This window comes from Littorina saxatilis, linkage group LG9 (assembly GCF_037325665.1).
Source record: "Littorina saxatilis isolate snail1 linkage group LG9, US_GU_Lsax_2.0, whole genome shotgun sequence".
NCBI lineage: Eukaryota > Metazoa > Mollusca > Gastropoda > Littorinimorpha > Littorinidae > Littorina > Littorina saxatilis.
In genome coordinates this window covers 3,679,450-3,698,507 of record NC_090253.1, presented here as the reverse complement: position 1 = coordinate 3,698,507, position 19,058 = coordinate 3,679,450, and the positions used below count along the sequence as shown (strand labels likewise).

Genomic DNA, 19,058 nt, shown 5'->3' with positions numbered 1-19,058 from the left:
CGCAGAGACTGGAGTTTCCGTTTGACGAACGATAAGAAGAGGATGAACAAGAGTCCCATAAAACTGGCATCCATATCAACACTTCACACATCCCAAACACTGACCTGTCTTGAAGGCCGCCTGACTGAGAGGAACACCGGAGGAGGTGGGGGGAGGGAGTGCCGTGACCTCATTGGACGATGACGATGATGATGATGACGCCAGAGACAGGCTGTCCTCCAACCAGTCCTCCACAAGGCACAGGTGAGGGTAGTGTGTCACCAGCAACCTGCAAAGAAAGAGTTTTGTTTTTAGACATGTGTGAATATATTGGGGTGTGCACGTTAAAGATCCCACGATTGACAAAAGGGTCTTTCCTGGCAAAATTGTATAGGCATAGATAAAAATGTCCATCAAATACCCGTGTGACTTGGAATAAAGGCCGCGAAAGGTGAATGCTCGCCTAACAGGCTTGAGGTTTGCTGGTCGATGTGAATGCGTTATATATTGTGTGTAAAAAATGCTTGTTTGTCTGTCTGTCTGTAAAAAAATTCCATTTCACACGGCAGAAATTAATATGTAAAGCGCGGAGAGCACAGTTAATTGTGGTTCGCGCTATATAAGCTCACCATAATAATAATAATAATAATAATACAGGTGGTAAGTCATGGCATACTCCAGATGTAGCCCCACAGGTGAGGGTAGTCGGTCACCAGCAACCTGCAAACGTGTTTGTGTAAGAATAGCATGTCTTGTGAACACCTTCAGAATTTAACTCCTTCCAATACAACAGGAATAAAACAATTTTATTTACCTGTCAGTTTATAGCATTATAACCAGTGTCTTCCAAACAGATTGATAATGAAAAGATGAAGTTCGTGAAATAACATCTGCGGTTGACAGTGGCAAGTTCATTTTTACAATCATCTCAGAAAACATTGCTTCAGCGCGGACTACAGCCTTTTCTTCTGGCAGGATTTGCTTTGCGGGAATGAACTTCATAATTCCTTGGCAGCTTTCAGCGGATTTCTTTGCAGCTGTCACAAACTCTGCCCAAGTCCAGCCATGACTTATTTGGTAATTCGTACATGAGCTGGGTTTCGTGCGGTTTTGGCTCAGATGGGTGCCTATACAGTGACTCGGTGTGTGTCCGTGGATATGGACAGCCAATCGCGGGAGGGTATTCACGCACGTGGGGGTGCGTGAACGAGTCACAGGCTCGAAGGTCACTGCTGTGTAAAACTGTGAAGAGAACGGATGGTTGATGTGAAGGCTCTATCCGGCCGACCGGCGTGTTGTTGTGTTATACAACCCCGGAGACAAGTTGTGTTCCAGCTGTCTTGGTGTGGCTTCAAGGGTTCTACGGGTGGTCAGTCCTCGAACGGCAAGGTGTGTTGAAATTCTGTAGTTTTTCTCTCCTTCCGTGCTCAGGGTCAAAATTTGTTGGTTCGGTAGTGTTTGTGTATGAGAGAGTTTTAGTTTTTTAGTTTCCTTGGTTGTTGTCATTTTATGTGTAGGGTGTCGGGGGTAGAAAAGGGAAAGGGGGTGGACAGTGTTTCATTGTGCATGAAGTAGGAAGGACGAGAGAGGGAATCTAAATTTGAAGATAAATGGAGTCCCCTTGGCACAAAGGACCTGTGCTGAAATGGATCAAGCACAAGAAGTGGGGAGAGCGAGTAGGCTGGTGGAGAGAAGAAAAGAGTGTCAGCAGTTGCTGCGAGTGAACTTATGTGTGGGAAGGATTTATTTTTATGGAGGGTGTATTTAAGGTAGAGAGCGTTAATTCCAGAGAATAGTCGTGTAGTAGTTGTTAGTGCGGAAATTTGGAGACGAGGTACGGGAGGTTTTAAACGGGAGTTCACTGTCAAGACAGAAGACGGGGGGTTGGTTGTAAATATGTGACGTCATCACGGTTAGAGAAAGAGGAAAGAACGAGGTGCCACTATGTAATATGACTTAAATTCATAAGGGGTAAGAGAAGTGGCGTTGTTTGTGAAGGGGCTGCTTGTAAATGGTTGGGTCAAATAATGAAATAGGAATTGTTGATTATGGGGGCAGCCATGTTGGATTGACTTTGTGAAATGGGAGTTGTAAATACTTTGTACATTTATATTGATATGGTGTCTTTACAATTGTATAAAAGTAAAGACTATAATTAGGTATTTAAGGGAGTGAAAATTGTAAGAATTATTACATAATTGGTCATGTTGGGACTCTGGTATTTTGATAATGATGTTGTGGTTAAAGTTAAATGGTAACTTTGACGAGATGGCCAGGGTGGTTAATTAAGTAGTTAATTATGGTAATTAATGAGTAATTAAGTAAAGAGGGGACTTTGTAAGTTAGAGTCAATTTATGGACTTGGTGGATAAGGGGAGATAATTAAGTATTGTTGGAGGAACAAGTAGTTATACTTGGCTTTTGTTCCTACGACAGCGTTCAAGCATAGAAGCGGGGCTGTGGGAGAGTCCAAGCCAGGAGAGACGAACGACACAGGGGACAGCATGAGGTTCCGGGTGCAAGAAGCTTCCGGCTCTATACCCGGGAGGAAGGCGTGTTAGTTGGTGGGGTGTTTGACCACCGGTGTGTCGCAAGTGTGAGCTGTGGAGGTGAGGTGGCCCACCGTCAGTGGGTAAAGTGGTGGAAGGTGCTGGCATTCTATTGCCACGAGCAGTCTGTGCACAAGAATATATTATGGCATCTGTGTGCCTTGAGTTATGCAGCTGTGGCTTCAATAAGCATTGTGACCTATAAGTGAGTTTAAACACATTAAAGACATAGAGATTTTGCAAGTGTTAGAGGAAACTAGGTAGAAATTGACTATTAATTAAATATTAGGTTATTAACTTAGTACCAGGCCTGGTTAATTACATTTTAACGGGACTAATTTGGAGTGTCTTTATTGTTTTCTTTGAGCGACGTTGATTTTGTGGATCGGCGAGATGTGAACTGGACGTGGTTGTGAAACGTCGTGATCATTACGCACGAAGAGAAAAGTATGTAGTGATATGGTAATTTGTTGTTATGAAGTAAGGTTGTTACGTGGTGGATTAATGTGAATGTGTTATTGATGAATTAATGTTCGTACCATTTATTGTGTTGAAATAAGTGGAAGAGAATTGAGGGTTTTGTTATTTAAAGTTAAGTTAATTAGTATTACTGGTGGCTGGGCCTACTGGTTTCATGTGTAGCTGCGTTTGGCGTTGATCTTTTGCATCAAGGTTGAAGGCAGTGTAGCAGAAACGTTGGTAGTCCCTATCACGAGGTATTAGTGTAAATGTAAGTTAGAAATAATAGTTAGTTAATAAATAACGGGGTTAATTGATTACTGTAGGTGAAGATAAGCGGATTTTGAGTTGAGATAGATTTATAAAGAGATTTTTTTGATTTTTCGGGATCAGGGAATTAAGGTGGTAGGTGGTAATATTTAGGGGATCTACAGTTCTCTTAGTATTAAGTTATAAATTCTCATAGCCATTTTGTTTCGTTAAAACTTTAAGATAATTCTTCCTACTTCATCTATCTTTGATTTTGAGCGATTGTGATTGGGTGTGAATGTGAATGCGGTGATGTCGTGTGTGTAAATAATAAACTTTGGTTTGAATGTTGCCTGGGTGTGGAGTCAGTGATTAGAGTAAGAGTGGTTGATTGTGTCTGAGTGTTTTGTACGATAAAAGGTATTCCTATACCTCTCCCAAAACTTAGGGGAGTTACAATGGTGGCAGCGGTGGGATAGGAGTTTCATTTCGGGGATTAGGAAGGGTTTAGATAGCATCGGGAAGTAAGGGCCGTGACTCGTGTGAATCAGTTGTGAAAGGGTATGAATGAGGACTAGCGTGGGCGGTTGGCGGGCGACTTAAAGGCTTTAAGCCTGGGTGGCTATTTTGACCCGGTAGAGGAAGGAGAGAGAACGAGTGAGTTTGAGCACACCTGGGGTCCGAACTGATCACTCGGATCTCACTCTACCAAGGTTGTCAGCTAGCTGTTTGGGTAAGTTCTATTGTGGTTGTTGCTTTGTATTATTCTGTCCGTGTTTGTTGTGGGCGATCAATTTTGGAATTGGGGTCAAGGTGAGGTTGGTTGTCAAGGAGATGTCGAATTCAGATCGGGATGAGCGTCAGTTGAGGCGGGCGGCTAGGATGGAGGAGAAGGTTCCAGCGACGTCTGCGGCTGCATCCCTAGTGGTAACCCCTCCTCGGTTCACTGTACCAAGTGGTGGTGCGACGTTGTTGGCTACGGGTGGTATGCCGGGTGCGGTTTCTACGCCGAGGGTGGAGAGGTCTTTGGGGACGCCAGGAGTGTTGGGGACGAGGTCTGTTGGGGCGCAGCGTTTGGCGATGGGGTACGGTGAGGGTCAAGCTGTAAGGGGAGTGTCGCCGATCATGGTCCAAGGTTCTAATGGGTTTGACGATGAGTCGGTAGACAGGGAGTTAGCACGGTTCCGTAGTCAGGGTGAAAGCTTGGGTTTGCAAGGGGCGACGTTGGCCCAGTTTGTGATGGCCCAAGTGCGCAGGGAGGCGGCCATCGTCGAGGAGAGAGTGGCGCAGGCGAAGTTGCGGAAGGAAGAGCGGCGACAACGCAAAGAGGAACGAGAACTTCAGGAGAAGAAAGAAGAAGCTCGACGCCAAGCAGAAGCAGCCCAGCGTAGGGAAGAGATAGAGGCCAGACGCCAGGAAGAAGAAGCCCGACGTAAAGAGGAACGTGAACTTCAGGAGAAGAAAGAAGAAGCTCGACGCAAGGAAGAAGAAGCCCGACGTAAAGAGAAACGAGAACTTCAGGAGAAGAAAGAAGAAGCTCGACGCCAGAAAGAAGAAGCTCGACGCCAGGAAGAAGAAGCCCGACGTAAAGAGGAACGTGAACTTCAGGAGAAGAAAGAAGAAGCTCGACGCAAGAAAGAAGAAGCTCGACGCAAGGAAGAAGAAGCCCGACGCAAGGATGAGGCGGCCCAAAGGAGAGAGGAACGGGAGTTCCAAGAAAGGAAAGAAGAAGCACGACGCCAAGAGGAAGAAGCCCGGCGCAGAGATGAGGCAGAGCGACGCCAGGAGGAGCGTCGCATACGGGAAGAGGAACTGCAAGCAAGTGAGGCGAGGTGGAAAGAGGAGTTAGCTCTGCGCACAGGGGGGACTGAGAGAGAACCGAGTTTTGACAAATACCGGGTAAAGATGTCCTTCTGTGATGACTCTGTCAACATTGACGACTACCTCCTCCACTTCGAGCGAACAGCGACAACACACAGGTGGAGCAGGGCGACATGGGCAGGTCGATTAGCAGACCAATTGAAGGGTCGCGCAGAGAGAGCATATCTACGGATGACTCCCGAGGATGCCAGCGACTACGATATGCTCAAGGTTGCGCTGTTAGAAGAGTTCCATCATACTCCAGAACACTACCGCCGGGAATTCAGAAACATCACAAAGCAAGGGGACGAGAACTTTGTACAGTTTAGTCGTCGGCTGCAGACCCTGTTGGATCAATGGATAGCGATGTCACAGTGTGCGGGAGACTATGACCGGCTGTATGACCTGATCCTGAGAGAACAGTTGATGTCAAATTTCCGGGGTGAGCTGTTCCAGTACGTCAGCGATAAAAAGCCAGCTACAGCCAAGGAAGCGGCGGTGTTAGCGTTCACTCACTTGGAATCAAAACGGGACGCCAGATTGTTCAACGCAAAACGTAACATCGGGGGCCAAATGGACGAGGAGGAAAAGAAAAAGGAGAAGACTACAAGCAACGGGGGTACCAAGACCGGAGGGGGATCGGAGGAACAGGCAGAGCAGTCAGAGGGCCAAGTGAGGCCAGGAGAGGGCAGCAGGAACAAAAAGACGAACTGGAATCGGGAATACAACAATCGGGTGATATGTCATAGGTGCAAGAAGACGGGACACATTGCCAGGGAGTGTACCGCGAACGCCTGCATGACGACCGAGCAAGATGACCAGACGAGATCTTCCGAGCCGTCAGAGCCGTTGTGCAAAGACTGCGAGAAAATTCCATTTCGGCCGATGGGAAGGTGCAAGGTTAACGGGAGAGACGCAATCAGTCTACGTGATTCAGGGGCAGACAAGACCATGGTAAAGGCTGCATTTGTTAGGCCTGAGGATTACACCAGCGGGACAGTGCACGTAGAGTTTGCCGACTTAGACTGCACAAAGACGTATCCCTTAGCATGGGTTGACGTAGAATCGCCGTACATCTGTGAGAGGATTCTTGCCATCGTGAACGACAACATCAGGCCTGACATTTTTCTGGGAAACCTGGCCCAGCTTACGAGCGGAGACTGGGTGGAAGTATCGATGTATCCCAGACGGGCGTTGTGTGCGGCAGTGACAACCAGAGCACAGGCTGAAGCAGGTACACGGCCGGTGAAACCGGTGGTGGTGGTGCAGATTGAAGGGCTGCAAGTGACTCCGGATCAGCTGAAAGTCTTGCAACAGGAAGATGAAACACTAGTGCGCGCAAAACGACTGGCGAAGGAAGGGAAACAGATACAAGCAGGAAAGGGCATGGTGGAGTTCAAGATGTCTCGTGGGATACTAAAGAGGGTTTATCGGGAGAAGAAATTGGAGTGTTCACAAATATGCGTTCCCAGATCCTTGAGGAAAGGACTACTCAAGTTCGCCCACGACACACCCATGGCAGGACATCTGGGAACCAAGAAGACCCGCGAACGTCTATGGGCAGATTTTTATTGGCCAGGCCTGTGCGAAGACGTGCGACGATACTGTCAGTCCTGCGACCGATGCCAAAAAGTCACGCCGAAGGGACGAGTTGCCAAAGTGCCGCTTGGGCAAATGCCTCTGCCCAATGCTCCATTTGAGAAGGTGGCGGTGGATTTGGTGGGGCCGATCAAGCCGGCAGCTGACAGTGGGGCGAGATTCATCCTGGTGATGGTGGACTATGCGACGCGCTACCCCGAGGCTGTGGCACTTAAGTCCATCGAGGCAGAGAAGGTGGCTGAAGCGCTGTGGACAATGTGGACGAGGTTGGGGATACCCAAGGAGGTCCTGTCGGACCAGGGTGGACAGTTCACCGGGGCCGTCATGCGAGAAGTTCACCGGTTGCTCGCCGTCAAGGGACGAACCACTACGCCGTACCATGCGCAATGCAACGGCTTGGTTGAAAGGTTTAATGGCACATTGAAAGCCATGATCAAGAAATTGTGTGTGGAGGACCCTAAGACATGGGATCGGTTTATCCCAGGTGTCTTGTTCGCATACAGGGAGGTTCCGCAGGAAAGTACTGGGTTCTCCCCATTTGAGTTGCTGTACGGCCGTACGGTGAGGGGACCCATGGCCATCTTGAGGGATCTCTGGACAAAAGAAGGAGAAGACGGGAAGGAAGCGCAGACTGCGTCCGAGTACGTGTTGAACCTCCGGGACCGAATAGAGGAAACATGCAAAATTGCTAGGGAACATCTGTGTGAGGAAGCAGTGCGCCAGAAGAAGCACTACGACCGCGGGGCCAAACGCCGAACCTTCGAGGCTGGAGATCGCGCTCTTCTACTCCTGCCTCTCAAGAAAAACAAGTTGGAGATGGCTTGGCGAGGACCCTACGTCGTGGAGGAAAGAGTGGGCGAGTGTGACTACCGCATCAGGATAGGGCCCAAGCAGAAATTGTTCCACGCCAACATGCTGAAGAAGTATGTGGAGCGGCCTGCAGCGATAGCAACGGTGTGTGTGGTGGATGAAGGGGAGGAGTGGGAAACAGTGCAGTCATCTCACGAAGACATTCCGTTGATACCACTGACGTCAGAGGAAACGATCGAGGATGTGCACTTGGATCCAGAGACGCCAGAACTGCATATAGGGATCAAGGAAATCCTCAAGGACAACAAGGATGTCATCACTGATCTGCCACGGAGGACTTCGCTGGCAGAGTGTAGCATGCGGTTGGCGCATGACGAACCAGTTAGGGTCCGTCAGTTCCCCTTGCCATTCACGACGCGGGACATTATCGCCAAAGAAGTCGACGCGATGTTGAAGATGGGGGTCATTGAACCGTCGGTGTCCCCATACAGCTCTCCAATCGTGATCGTGGAGAAGAAAGACGGAAAAAAGAGGTTCTGCTCCGACTACCGTCGTTTGAACAAGATAGTGGAGTTTGACGCCGAACCTATGCCAAACATGGAGGCCATGTTCGCCAAGCTCAGCAAGGCGAAATATCTATCCAAGATAGATCTGGCAAAAGGATACTGGCAGATCCCTATGGCGGCAGAAGACAAGCCCAAGACCGCATTCACAACACCGCAGGGGTGTTACCAGTGGACGGTGATGCCGTTTGGGTTGAAGACGTCAGGAGCCATCTTTTCAAGGATGATGAGGAGTCTGTTGAGCCCTCTCGACATGATCGAGATCGACAATTTCATTGACGACATATTAGTGGCAACTGAAACCGTGGAGCGTCATTTGGAGTGTCTCAGAGCTTTATTCCAGCGGCTGCAGGAAGCATCGTTGTCAGCTCGACCATCCAAGTGTTACTTGGGGTTTAGACGACTGGAGTACCTGGGACACATGGTGGGAAATGGAGTGATTCAACCCGAGGAAGGGAAGATGGACAAGATAGCGAAGATGCCCAGGCCAACAACAAAGCGGCAGATCCGATCCTTCCTAGGACTAGCCGGATTCTACCGTCGATTTGTGCCGGGTTTTGCGGACATTGCACTTCCGCTGACAGACGCAACCAAGAAGTCACAGCCCAACAAGGTCAGATGGACGGAGCCTATGCAGGTGGCCCTTGATACGCTTAAAGTGAAGTTATCCACAGAGCCGGTGTGCAAGCTGCCGGACTTCTCCGTGCCTTTCACTCTTCGCACAGATGCATCCGGTGTTGGGTTGGGGGCGATGCTACTCCAAGACCAGGGGGACGGGATGCAGATGGTGGCCTGTGCAAGCAAAAAGTTGCTGCCAGCGGAGCGTAACTACAGTACCATCGAGCGCGAGTGCTTGGCGGTGGTGTGGGGGGTGCGGAAGTTTGGCCCGTACCTCTACGGAAAACCTTTCTGCATTCAGTCCGACCACAAACCCTTAGAGTACCTGGAGGGTTTGAAGGCGACTAACAAGAGGTTGATGCGGTGGGCGTTGGCTCTGCAACCCTACATGTATACCATCCAGGCGATTCCTGGAAGAGACAACGTGGGGGCCGACTTGCTCAGTCGCTCGGAAGAGTAGACAGATGTGGGGAGCATTGAACCATCAAAATGGACTGATTTTGGTGGGCTGGATCCTGTTGCAAGTCCATGGAGGTCAGTAGAGTTGTGTAGTGTTTAGTTCAGGGGAAGTTGTGGTTTGATTACACGTGTTAGGATTCCTGGCATTGGTCAGAGGTGTGTGGTTTTTGGTTCAATACAGGGTGTTTTGTACTTGGGTGGGGGGTTTGTCACAAACTCTGCCCAAGTCCAGCCATGACTTATTTGGTAATTCGTGCATGAGCTGGGTTTCGTGCGGTTTTGGCTCAGATGAGTGCCTATACAGTGACTCGGTGTGTGTCCGTGGCTATGGACAGCCAATCGCGGGAGTGTATTCACGCACGTGGGGGTGCGTGAACGAGTCACAGGCTCGAAGGTCACTGCTGTGTAAAACTGTGAAGAGAACGGATGGTTGATGTGAAGGCTCTATCCGGCCGACCGGCGTGTTGTTGTGTTATACAACCCCGGAGACAAGTTGTGTTCCAGCTGTCTTGGTGTGGCTTCAAGGGTTTCTACGGGTGGTCAGTCCTCGAACGGCAAGGTGTGTTGAAATTCTGTAGTTTTTCTCTCCTTCCGTGCTCAGGGTCAAAATTTGTTGGTTCGGTAGTGTTTGTGTATGAGAGAGTTTTAGTTTTTTAGTTTCCTTGGTTGTTGTCATTTTATGTGTAGGGTGTCGGGGGTAGAAAAGGGAAAGGGGGTGGACAGTGTTTCATTGTGCATGAAGTAGGAAGGACGAGAGAGGGAATCTAAATTTGAAGATAAATGGAGTCCCCTTGGCACAAAGGACCTGTGCTGAAATGGATCAAGCACAAGAAGTGGGGAGAGCGAGTAGGCTGGTGGAGAGAAGAAAAGAGTGTCAGCAGTTGCTGCGAGTGAACTTATGTGTGGGAAGGATTTATTTTTATGGAGGGTGTATTTAAGGTAGAGAGCGTTAATTCCAGAGAATAGTCGTGTAGTAGTTGTTAGTGCGGAAATTTGGAGACGAGGTACGGGAGGTTTTAAACGGGAGTTCACTGTCAAGACAGAAGACGGGGGGTTGGTTGTAAATATGTGACGTCATCACGGTTAGAGAAAGAGGAAAGAACGAGGTGCCACTATGTAATATGACTTAAATTCATAAGGGGTAAGAGAAGTGGCGTTGTTTGTGAAGGGGCTGCTTGTAAATGGTTGGGTCAAATAATGAAATAGGAATTGTTGATTATGGGGGCAGCCATGTTGGATTGACTTTGTGAAATGGGAGTTGTAAATACTTTGTACATTTATATTGATATGGTGTCTTTAAAATTGTATAAAAGTAAAGACTATAATTAGGTATTTAAGGGAGTGAAAATTGTAAGAATTATTACATAATTGGTCATGTTGGGACTCTGGTATTTTGATAATGATGTTGTGGTTAAAGTTAAATGGTAACTTTGACGAGATGGCCAGGGTGGTTAATTAAGTAGTTAATTATGGTAATTAATGAGTAATTAAGTAAAGAGGGGACTTTGTAAGTCGTTGAAAATGGAAATTATGGGAAGTCAAACGAGGGAAATATTGTTGTTAGAGTCAATTTATGGACTTGGTGGATAAGGGGAGATAATTAAGTATTGTTGGAGGAACAAGTAGTTATACTTGGCTTTTGTTCCTACGACAGCGTTCAAGCATAGAAGCGGGGCTGTGGGAGAGTCCAAGCCAGGAGAGACGAACGACACAGGGGACAGCATGAGTTTCCGGGTGCAAGAAGCTTCCGGCTCTATACCCGGGAGGAAGGCGTGTTAGTTGGTGGGGTGTTTGACCACCGGTGTGTCGCAAGTGTGAGCTGTGGAGGTGAGGTGGCCCACCGTCAGTGGGTAAAGTGGTGGAAGGTGCTGGCATTCTATTGCCACGAGCAGTCTGTGCACAAGAATATATTATGGCATCTGTGTGCCTTGAGTTATGCAGCTGTGGCTTCAATAAGCATTGTGACCTATAAGTGAGTTTAAACACATTAAAGACATAGAGATTTTGCAAGTGTTAGAGGAAACTAGGTAGAAATTGACTATTAATTAAATATTAGGTTATTAACTTAGTACCAGGCCTGGTTAATTACATTTTAACGGGACTAATTTGGAGTGTCTTTATTGTTTTCTTTGAGCGACGTTGATTTTGTGGATCGGCGAGATGTGAACTGGACTTGGTTGTGAAACGTCGTGATCATTACGCACGAAGAGAAAAGTATGTAGTGATATGGTAATTTGTTGTTATGAAGTAAGGTTGTTACGTGGTGGATTAATGTGAATGTGTTATTGATGAATTAATGTTCGTACCATTTATTGTGTTGAAATAAGTGGAAGAGAATTGAGGGTTTTGTTATTTAAAGTTAAGTTAATTAGTATTACTGGTGGCTGGGCCTACTGGTTTCATGTGTAGCTGCGTTTGGCGTTGATCTTTTGCATCAAGGTTGAAGGCAGTGTAGCAGAAACGTTGGTAGTCCCTATCACGAGGTATTAGTGTAAATGTAAGTTAGAAATAATAGTTAGTTAATAAATAACGGGGTTAATTGATTACTGTAGGTGAAGATAAGCGGATTTTGAGTTGAGATAGATTTATAAAGAGATTTTTTTGATTTTTCGGGATCAGGGAATTAAGGTGGTAGGTGGTAATATTTAGGGGATCTACAGTTCTCTTAGTATTAAGTTATAAATTCTCATAGCCATTTTGTTTCGTTAAAACTTTAAGATAATTCTTCCTACTTCATCTATCTTTGATTTTGAGCGATTGTGATTGGGTGTGAATGTGAATGCGGTGATGTCGTGTGTGTAAATAATAAACTTTGGTTTGAATGTTGCCTGGGTGTGGAGTCAGTGATTAGAGTAAGAGTGGTTGATTGTGTCTGAGTGTTTTGTACGATAAAAGGTATTCCTATACCTCTCCCAAAACTTAGGGGAGTTACAGCAGCAACCTTGTCCAGGTGAGTTTTAGAACTGCAGTGTCGTTCGATGTCATATTTCCCAGCATGGGCAACTGAGAAATCTGATTTACAATACTTGCAGTGTGCATGACTTTTTCCCATAGTAGACTCCACAATTCCTGGCTCTTTCTTATATTTCTCCAAGAAAATCTGCTGCTTCTGCTGTTTAGACTTGGTACAGTCATCCGAAACTGGCACATTTTTCCGCTTCATTTTGCCACGATTGTCCAGACGATCGCACATGCCAACAACTGAACAAGGTTTCCACAGCTGAAGACTCGCTGTCATGGTTATCTCCCTTCGACCGAAACCGGTATCAAATGTACCATCCCGTAATCAGCACACCAACACCGGAAAACGTATTCTAGACTTTTTCTCAGGCGTATTTTGTGCGTGTGTCGCGTATTTGCGTACCGATAATAATTTGGCGTACAAAATACGCCCAAATCGTACTGGTAAACAGGTCTGTGACTTATTGTCATCAGTGTCTCGGAACCAGGCTGAAAAAGTTCCGTCGCTTCAAAGAAATGTGAGTGACTTACTTGAGCAGTGCAGAGTAAATGGCGGCACACTGCTGCTGACGCCGCTGTGAGTGACTTACTTGAGCAGTGCAGAGTAAATGGTGGCACACTGCTGCTGACGCCGCTGTGAGTGACTTACTTGAGCAGTGCAGAGTAAATGGTGGCACACTGCTGCTGACGCCGCTGTGAGTGACTTACTTGAGCAGTGCAGAGTAAATGGTGGCACACTGCTGCTGACGTCGCTGTGAGTGACTTACTTGAGCAGTGCAGAGTAAATGGCGGCACACTGCTGCTGACGCCGCTGGGCTTCCTGCACCAGGTAGTTGATGGGGATCTGTGACATCACCGCCACACTGTACGACACGTGTGGCCGCAGCGACAGCACTGAAACAGAAATCCTGCTTTTACAGATTGGACAGTCGGGCAGAGTAGACTAATCATCCCAGTAAGGCACCTATTCTTGGGGAGAGTGCAACCCTGAGTAAAAATCCCAACTGCCGAAGACGGCAGACAGCGGGGAAGAAAACCAGCTGTCTACGCATTTCCTGTTACCATGGTTGTACAGTTATTTTTATCAAAGAAGAGATTGGACTTCACGCTGGAACAATAGGTGTAGAAAAAGCAAATGTACTTTTCTGTCTAATAATACTGGGTGAATACTAAATTATTTGAAGATATAATCTTGGGAAATAAACGAGTACAGGAGCTTAGCCCTACTAAGGATGGTAATGAGAGAGAGAGAGAGAGAGAGAGAGTGAGAGAGAGAGAGAGAGCGTGAGAGAGAGAGAGAGAGAGAGAGTGAGACAGATACAGGACATAGTATAACAGATAGAGAAAGAGAGAGAGAGAGAGAGACAGAGAGAGAGAGAGAGAGAGAGAGAGAGAGAGAGAGAGACAGACACATACATAGAAAGAGAGAGCGAAAGAGAGACAGAGACAGAGAAAGAGAGAGAGAGAGAGAGAGAGAGAGAGAGAGAGAGAGAGAGAGAGAGAGAGAGAGAGAGAGAGAGAGAGAGAGAGAGAGAGAGAGCAAAATCATACCTGGAGATTTTGAAACACTCAGCAGCGTATCTTGATATAGCAACACATAATACAGCATTAGTAACTGAGGCGCCAAGTTCTCTCCCTTTTCCTTGGTTCCCTCCCTTGCTGCCTGAGTCGTCTCCCCTGTCTCCATCTTCTGATCCGTCTTGAAACCAACAGTTTTAGAACTGTTGAGAAAGTCTGAGTACACAGCGAGAATTTCTGACTCCTCAAAGGGCTGGTTTGTCTGCTCGACCTTGAGACCCTTGGGAAGTATGGTGCTGACGAAACAATCGATCAGTTGTGGGAGCAGGGGGTGGATGGGTAATGCGCTTTTGATAAGTTGTCGGTGAATCCAGTCCTGAAAGGAAAATATAAAAATATGTAAACCATGCTTGTCCTGGTGTTCAATAATAAAACAAGAAGAGCAAACGCTCGATCGAGTCACTTTCGCAGTTCTGAATATTATATGAGGCATCAGATGGACAGGAAGAAATTGCTATTCACAACACAATGAGTCACGTTCACATAAAATTTGAGCCCGGTCACTTTTATAGTTTCCGAGAAAAGCCCAACGTTAAGTTGTGTGTTGCCGAACAGAAAAGGCTAGTTATCTCCCTTGTTTTTCTGATAACGTTCGTAAAAGGCTACAGATGTAAATACTTTGATGTAAAGAATAATCCTACAAAGTTTCAATCACATCCGATGAACTTTGTCAAAGATATAAAATGTCTAATTTTTCCTTTGACGCTGACCTGTGACCTTGAAAAAGGTCAAAGGTCAACGAAACCATCGTTAAAGTGTAGAGGTCATTGGAGGTCACGACTAAACAAAATAGGAGCCCGATCGCTTTGATAGTTTCCGAGAAAAGTCCAACGTTAAGGTGGTGTCTACAGCCGGCCGGCCGGACGGCCGGCCGGATGGCCGGCCGGCCGGACAGACTAACACTGACCGATTACATAGAGTCACTTTTTCTCAAGTGACTCAAAAAACTCAACAGTGACAACACTCCAGTTTCTTTTTCTTCAGCAACAGAAAATGTTCAAAATCAACTCTGTCAGGGAAGAGTTGCTTTGAATGAATCCACAGAAAGCACTGATAGTCATAGTTGGAGGCAAGTGACCAACGCGTGATAATGAGCTTCAATAAAAATGTTTGTGAAAGATGAAAAAAAAAAGAAGCTATTTATGTAAGAGAGACAGAGCCAGCCAGTCAACCAGCCACAAAGAAAAACTGGAAGAGAGAGAGACAGGACTGGGTGGCCGAGTGGTAACGCACTTGCGCTCGGAAGCGAGAGGTTGCAAGTTCGACCCTGGGTCAGGGCGTTAGCAATTTTTTCTCTCCTTTCCTAACCTAGGTGGTGGGTTCAAGTGCTAGTCTTTCGGATGAGACGAAAAACCGAGGTCCCTTCGTGTACACTACATTGGGGTGTGCACGTTAAAGATCCCACGATTGACAAAAGGGTCTTTCCTGGCAAAATTGTATAGGCATAGATAAAAATGTCCACCAAAATACCTGTGTGACTTGGAATAATAGGCCGTGAAAAGTAGGATATGCGCCGAAATGGCTGCGATCTGCTGGCTGATGTGAATGCGTGATGTATTGTGTAAAAAAATTCCATCTCACACGGCATAAATAAATCCCTGCGCCTTGAATATGTGCGCGATATAAATTGCATAAAAAAATTTAAAAAAAAATAAAAAAAATCCCTGCGCTTAGAACTGTACCCACGGAATACGCGCGATATAAGCCTCATATTGATTGATTGATTGATTGAGTTACAGAGACAAAGACAGAGTTACAGAGACAAAGACAGAGGCCACACGGGATCATGTAACAACCTTGATGGGCACTTTGTGACGCGAGAACACTCTGCTCTTCAACAGCTGGTGGATAGAGTGGATGGGCAGGTAGCCAGTGTGTGTGGCGCTCAGACCTGGTGTGACGGGAATCTTCACCGCATGGGCTGCAATCACCTGAAATCCATGGCAACCAACGCACATCTCACAAAACGGTCATGTGTTAACAGCCACACAACTGTGGTAAAAAATAACACCAACACATTAGTCAATTAGAATCTTGATCAAGAGGTGCTAAGGCCAAGAATGTTTTCTTCAATGTTTCTAATTCCATGACCGATCCTATGTTTTCCTCCAAACCATAGAACTTTTCTTGAGCCTTCCAAAAAACAAAAAGTACAGTAAAACCTGAGTCTAGCGGACCCTTGTTGTAACGGCCACCTGCTACATACGGACAGTTTATCATGGCACGAACACGATTTCAACAATAACTAACCTTTAACGGGCGGACACCTGCCACTTACGGACGCGGACACGATTTTTCGGACCGTAGGAAGTGTAAACACTGTCACAAACGGACACAACGTACATAAAAACGCAACTTCGAAAACTCGACTGTTATGCAGTCAGTGCTCGGCAGCCGTAGCCGTAGCACAAATGGTTGTTGATTGGTTGTCCTGTCCCTTTTCTGACCAATCAGTGGCTTGTTTAGATGGAGACCCACTTTCGCTCACTCACTTTCGCTTTTCCGCATTGTGGATACAGTCACAACCAAAAGCAACAGTAGACTACTGTGTTTGAAAATGGAATCTCCAGCAGGAAAAAGAAAAGCGTTGACTTTAGAGCAGCGTGTCGCTGCCTTGAAAAAACTAGATAGCGGCCAATCATGCCGAGATGTGGCGAAGGAGATGGGATGTGGTAAAACACAGATCGCGAGGATCAAATCGGAAAAAGAAGATGTGATGAAGGAGTGGGAGTCAGGTGCGCGAATCGACCAAAAAACTGTGAAACGTCGGAAAACGCAATATGAAGACCTGAACAACGTGGTATGGGAGTGGTTTTGTACTGTTCCATGCATTTATGCTGAGACTAGAACAAGAAGGGCAAAGCCCATACGACTCACATGCTTGACCTTGACATGATAATGACATCACACACTAAGAACTGCTTTACACATTTTTCCTACCAAAATACATGTGACCTTGACCCAAGGTCAAGGTCATCCAAGGTCATGCAACACAAAGCTGTTAATTCAAGACAGGAAGTACAATGGTGCTTATTGGCTCTTTCTACCATGAGATATGGTCACTTTTAGTGGTTCACTACCTTATTTTGGTCACATTTCATAAGGGTCAAAGTGACCTTGACCTTGATCATATGTGACCAAATGTGTCTCATGATGAAACCATAACATGTGCCCCACATAATTTTTAAGTTTGAAACAGTTATCTTCCATAGTTCAGGGTCAAGGTCACTTCAAAATATGTATACAATCCAACTTTGAAGAGCTCCTGTGACCTTGACCTTGAAGCAAGGTAAACCAAACTGGTATCAAAAGATGGGGCTTACTTTGCCCTATATATCATATTATAGGTGAGGTATTCAATCTCAAAAACTTCAGAGAAAATGGGACAAATGGGAAAAATAGCTGTTTTTTAGACAACATTTATGGCCCCTGCGACCTTGACCTTGAAGCAAGGTCAAGATGCTATGTATGTTTTTTGGGGCCTTGTCATCATACACCATCTTGCCAAATTTGGTACTGATAGACTGAATAGTGTCCAAGAAATATCCAACGTTAAAGTTTTCCGGACGGCCGGACGGACGGACGGACGGACGACTCGGGTGAGTACATAGACTCACTTTTGCTTCGCATGTGAGTCAAAAACTGAATGAAACAAGAGCTGACCCAATTTGGTCGAGACACACTGCGGAATTTCCCGTTGAATGACTGATGAAGAGTCAGCTATTTTTAGCTTTGTGACGTCCGACTTGCGTAAGTTTGAATGCACAGTGTGTGTAGGGAACGGGGTAGGTGGGGGGGGGGGGGGGGGGGATATGTTGTTGTTGTTGTTGTTGTTGTTGTTTGCTACATGTATCATTTGTTTACTCACATTTTCAGTGAGTCTCATGTTCAATCCAATAAATACATACTACAGGACTGACAAAAAGTGTCTTGTTCATTTTACGTGCTCTTTGTAAAATATTGCCCCGGCCCCTCCACCTGTGAAGAAGGGACACCTGTCTAATAGGGACACTATTACCATTCCCCAAGGGTGTCCGTTAGAGACAGGTTTTACTGTACATACATTTTTTGTCAAAAATCACAAAACTCGATTTTACACATGTATTTATGAATTCGGTATTGTATTCAAACTCTTTGTTACTTGCCTGTGCATGTGCCAAAACCAAAAAGATCATTATTTACAATACCTTAAAAGCCTGGGCTACATATGTTAGGCCAAAAATAAAAAATAGTCTGTTTACGGTAACCCGACCGACCCTATTTTTTTCGCGCGACCCTAGACTTTTTTTGGGCATTTTGGGGGAAAAAAAAAAAAAAAAAAAAAGCAAAATAACGTAAAACAAGAGGCGAAGCCATCAAGGCTCACGTAAGAAATCGACAAACAGTAACACAAACTCAATCACTCCGTCACACACACACACACACACACATACGGACGAGGAGCACCTTAGGTACCGGTCATACGCAGACGGATCTGTGTGACTTCTGTACGTACGAAATCCACATTAGGTACCGTTTGGCTATACACAGTGTGTAACCCGTACGGACGAAGGCGTTAAGTACCTGTTTCCTATACACACTGATGGTTGTGTATAGTGTCAGTAAAGTGTGAATAGGTGAGGATGGAACTTTAACCGTCGATCACTTTACATGTATAACCTCAATTAATATGTTGCATGTTTTGCTTTTGATTTGTATGTTCCTTACTTTGTCATTTTGTTGTTTATGTTTATTTGCTTGTTTGCTTACTTGTCGATTGTTTGCTGGTTCGTTCGTTTACTTTGTTTATTTGTCATGTTGCTTTACTTGTTTATCATTTATTAGACATTTGTATTAGAAGTAAGGACCGGTTGTAAGAAAAGGCGCCACCTTAAACCTCTATCCTTGAAAAATAAAGTTCTTATCATCTCTCTCTCTCTCTCTCTCTCTCTCTCTCTCTCTCTCTCTCTCTCTCTCTCTCTCTCTCTCTCTCTCTCTCTCTTTTTATATTTAGTCAAGTTTTGACTAAATATTTTAACATCGAGGGGGAATCGAAACGAGGGTATGGTGTATGTGCGTGTGTCTGTGTGTGTGTCTGTGTGTGTGTCTGTGTGTGTGTGTAGAGCGATTCAGACTAAACTACTGGACCGATCTTTATGAAATTTGACATGAGAGTTCCTGGGTATGAAATCCCCGAACGTTTTTTTCATTTTTTTGATAAATGTCTTTGATGACGTCATATCCGGCTTTTCGTGAAAGTTGAGGCGGCACTGTCACGCCCTCATTTTTCAACCAAATTGGTTGAAATTTTGGTCAAGTAATCTTCGACAAAGCCCGGGGTTCGGTATTGCATTTCAGCTTGGTGGCTTAAAAATTAATTAATGACTTTGGTCAT

The 19,058-nt window shown here is 45.8% G+C and overlaps 2 protein-coding genes across 2 annotated transcripts in view; one reads left to right on the top strand and one right to left on the bottom strand.

The window, feature by feature from the left end:
- Positions 1-19,058, bottom strand: part of LOC138975104 (integrator complex subunit 2-like) — a 75,440-nt gene that overhangs the window by 16,855 nt on the left and 39,527 nt on the right. The window contains exons 12-15 of the mRNA XM_070347757.1: positions 15,481-15,615; positions 13,658-14,000; positions 12,874-13,000; positions 105-268 (exon numbers count right to left, since the gene is read on the bottom strand). Of these exons, the coding sequence (XP_070203858.1) occupies positions 105-268; positions 12,874-13,000; positions 13,658-14,000; positions 15,481-15,615 (769 nt within the window). The remainder of the gene's footprint in view (positions 1-104; positions 269-12,873; positions 13,001-13,657; positions 14,001-15,480; positions 15,616-19,058) is intronic.
- Positions 2,327-9,505, top strand: LOC138976643 (uncharacterized). The gene has a single exon (XM_070349514.1). The coding sequence runs from the start codon at positions 4,071-4,073 to the stop codon at positions 9,144-9,146; it is 5,076 nt and encodes a 1,691-aa protein (XP_070205615.1). The 5' UTR covers positions 2,327-4,070; the 3' UTR covers positions 9,147-9,505.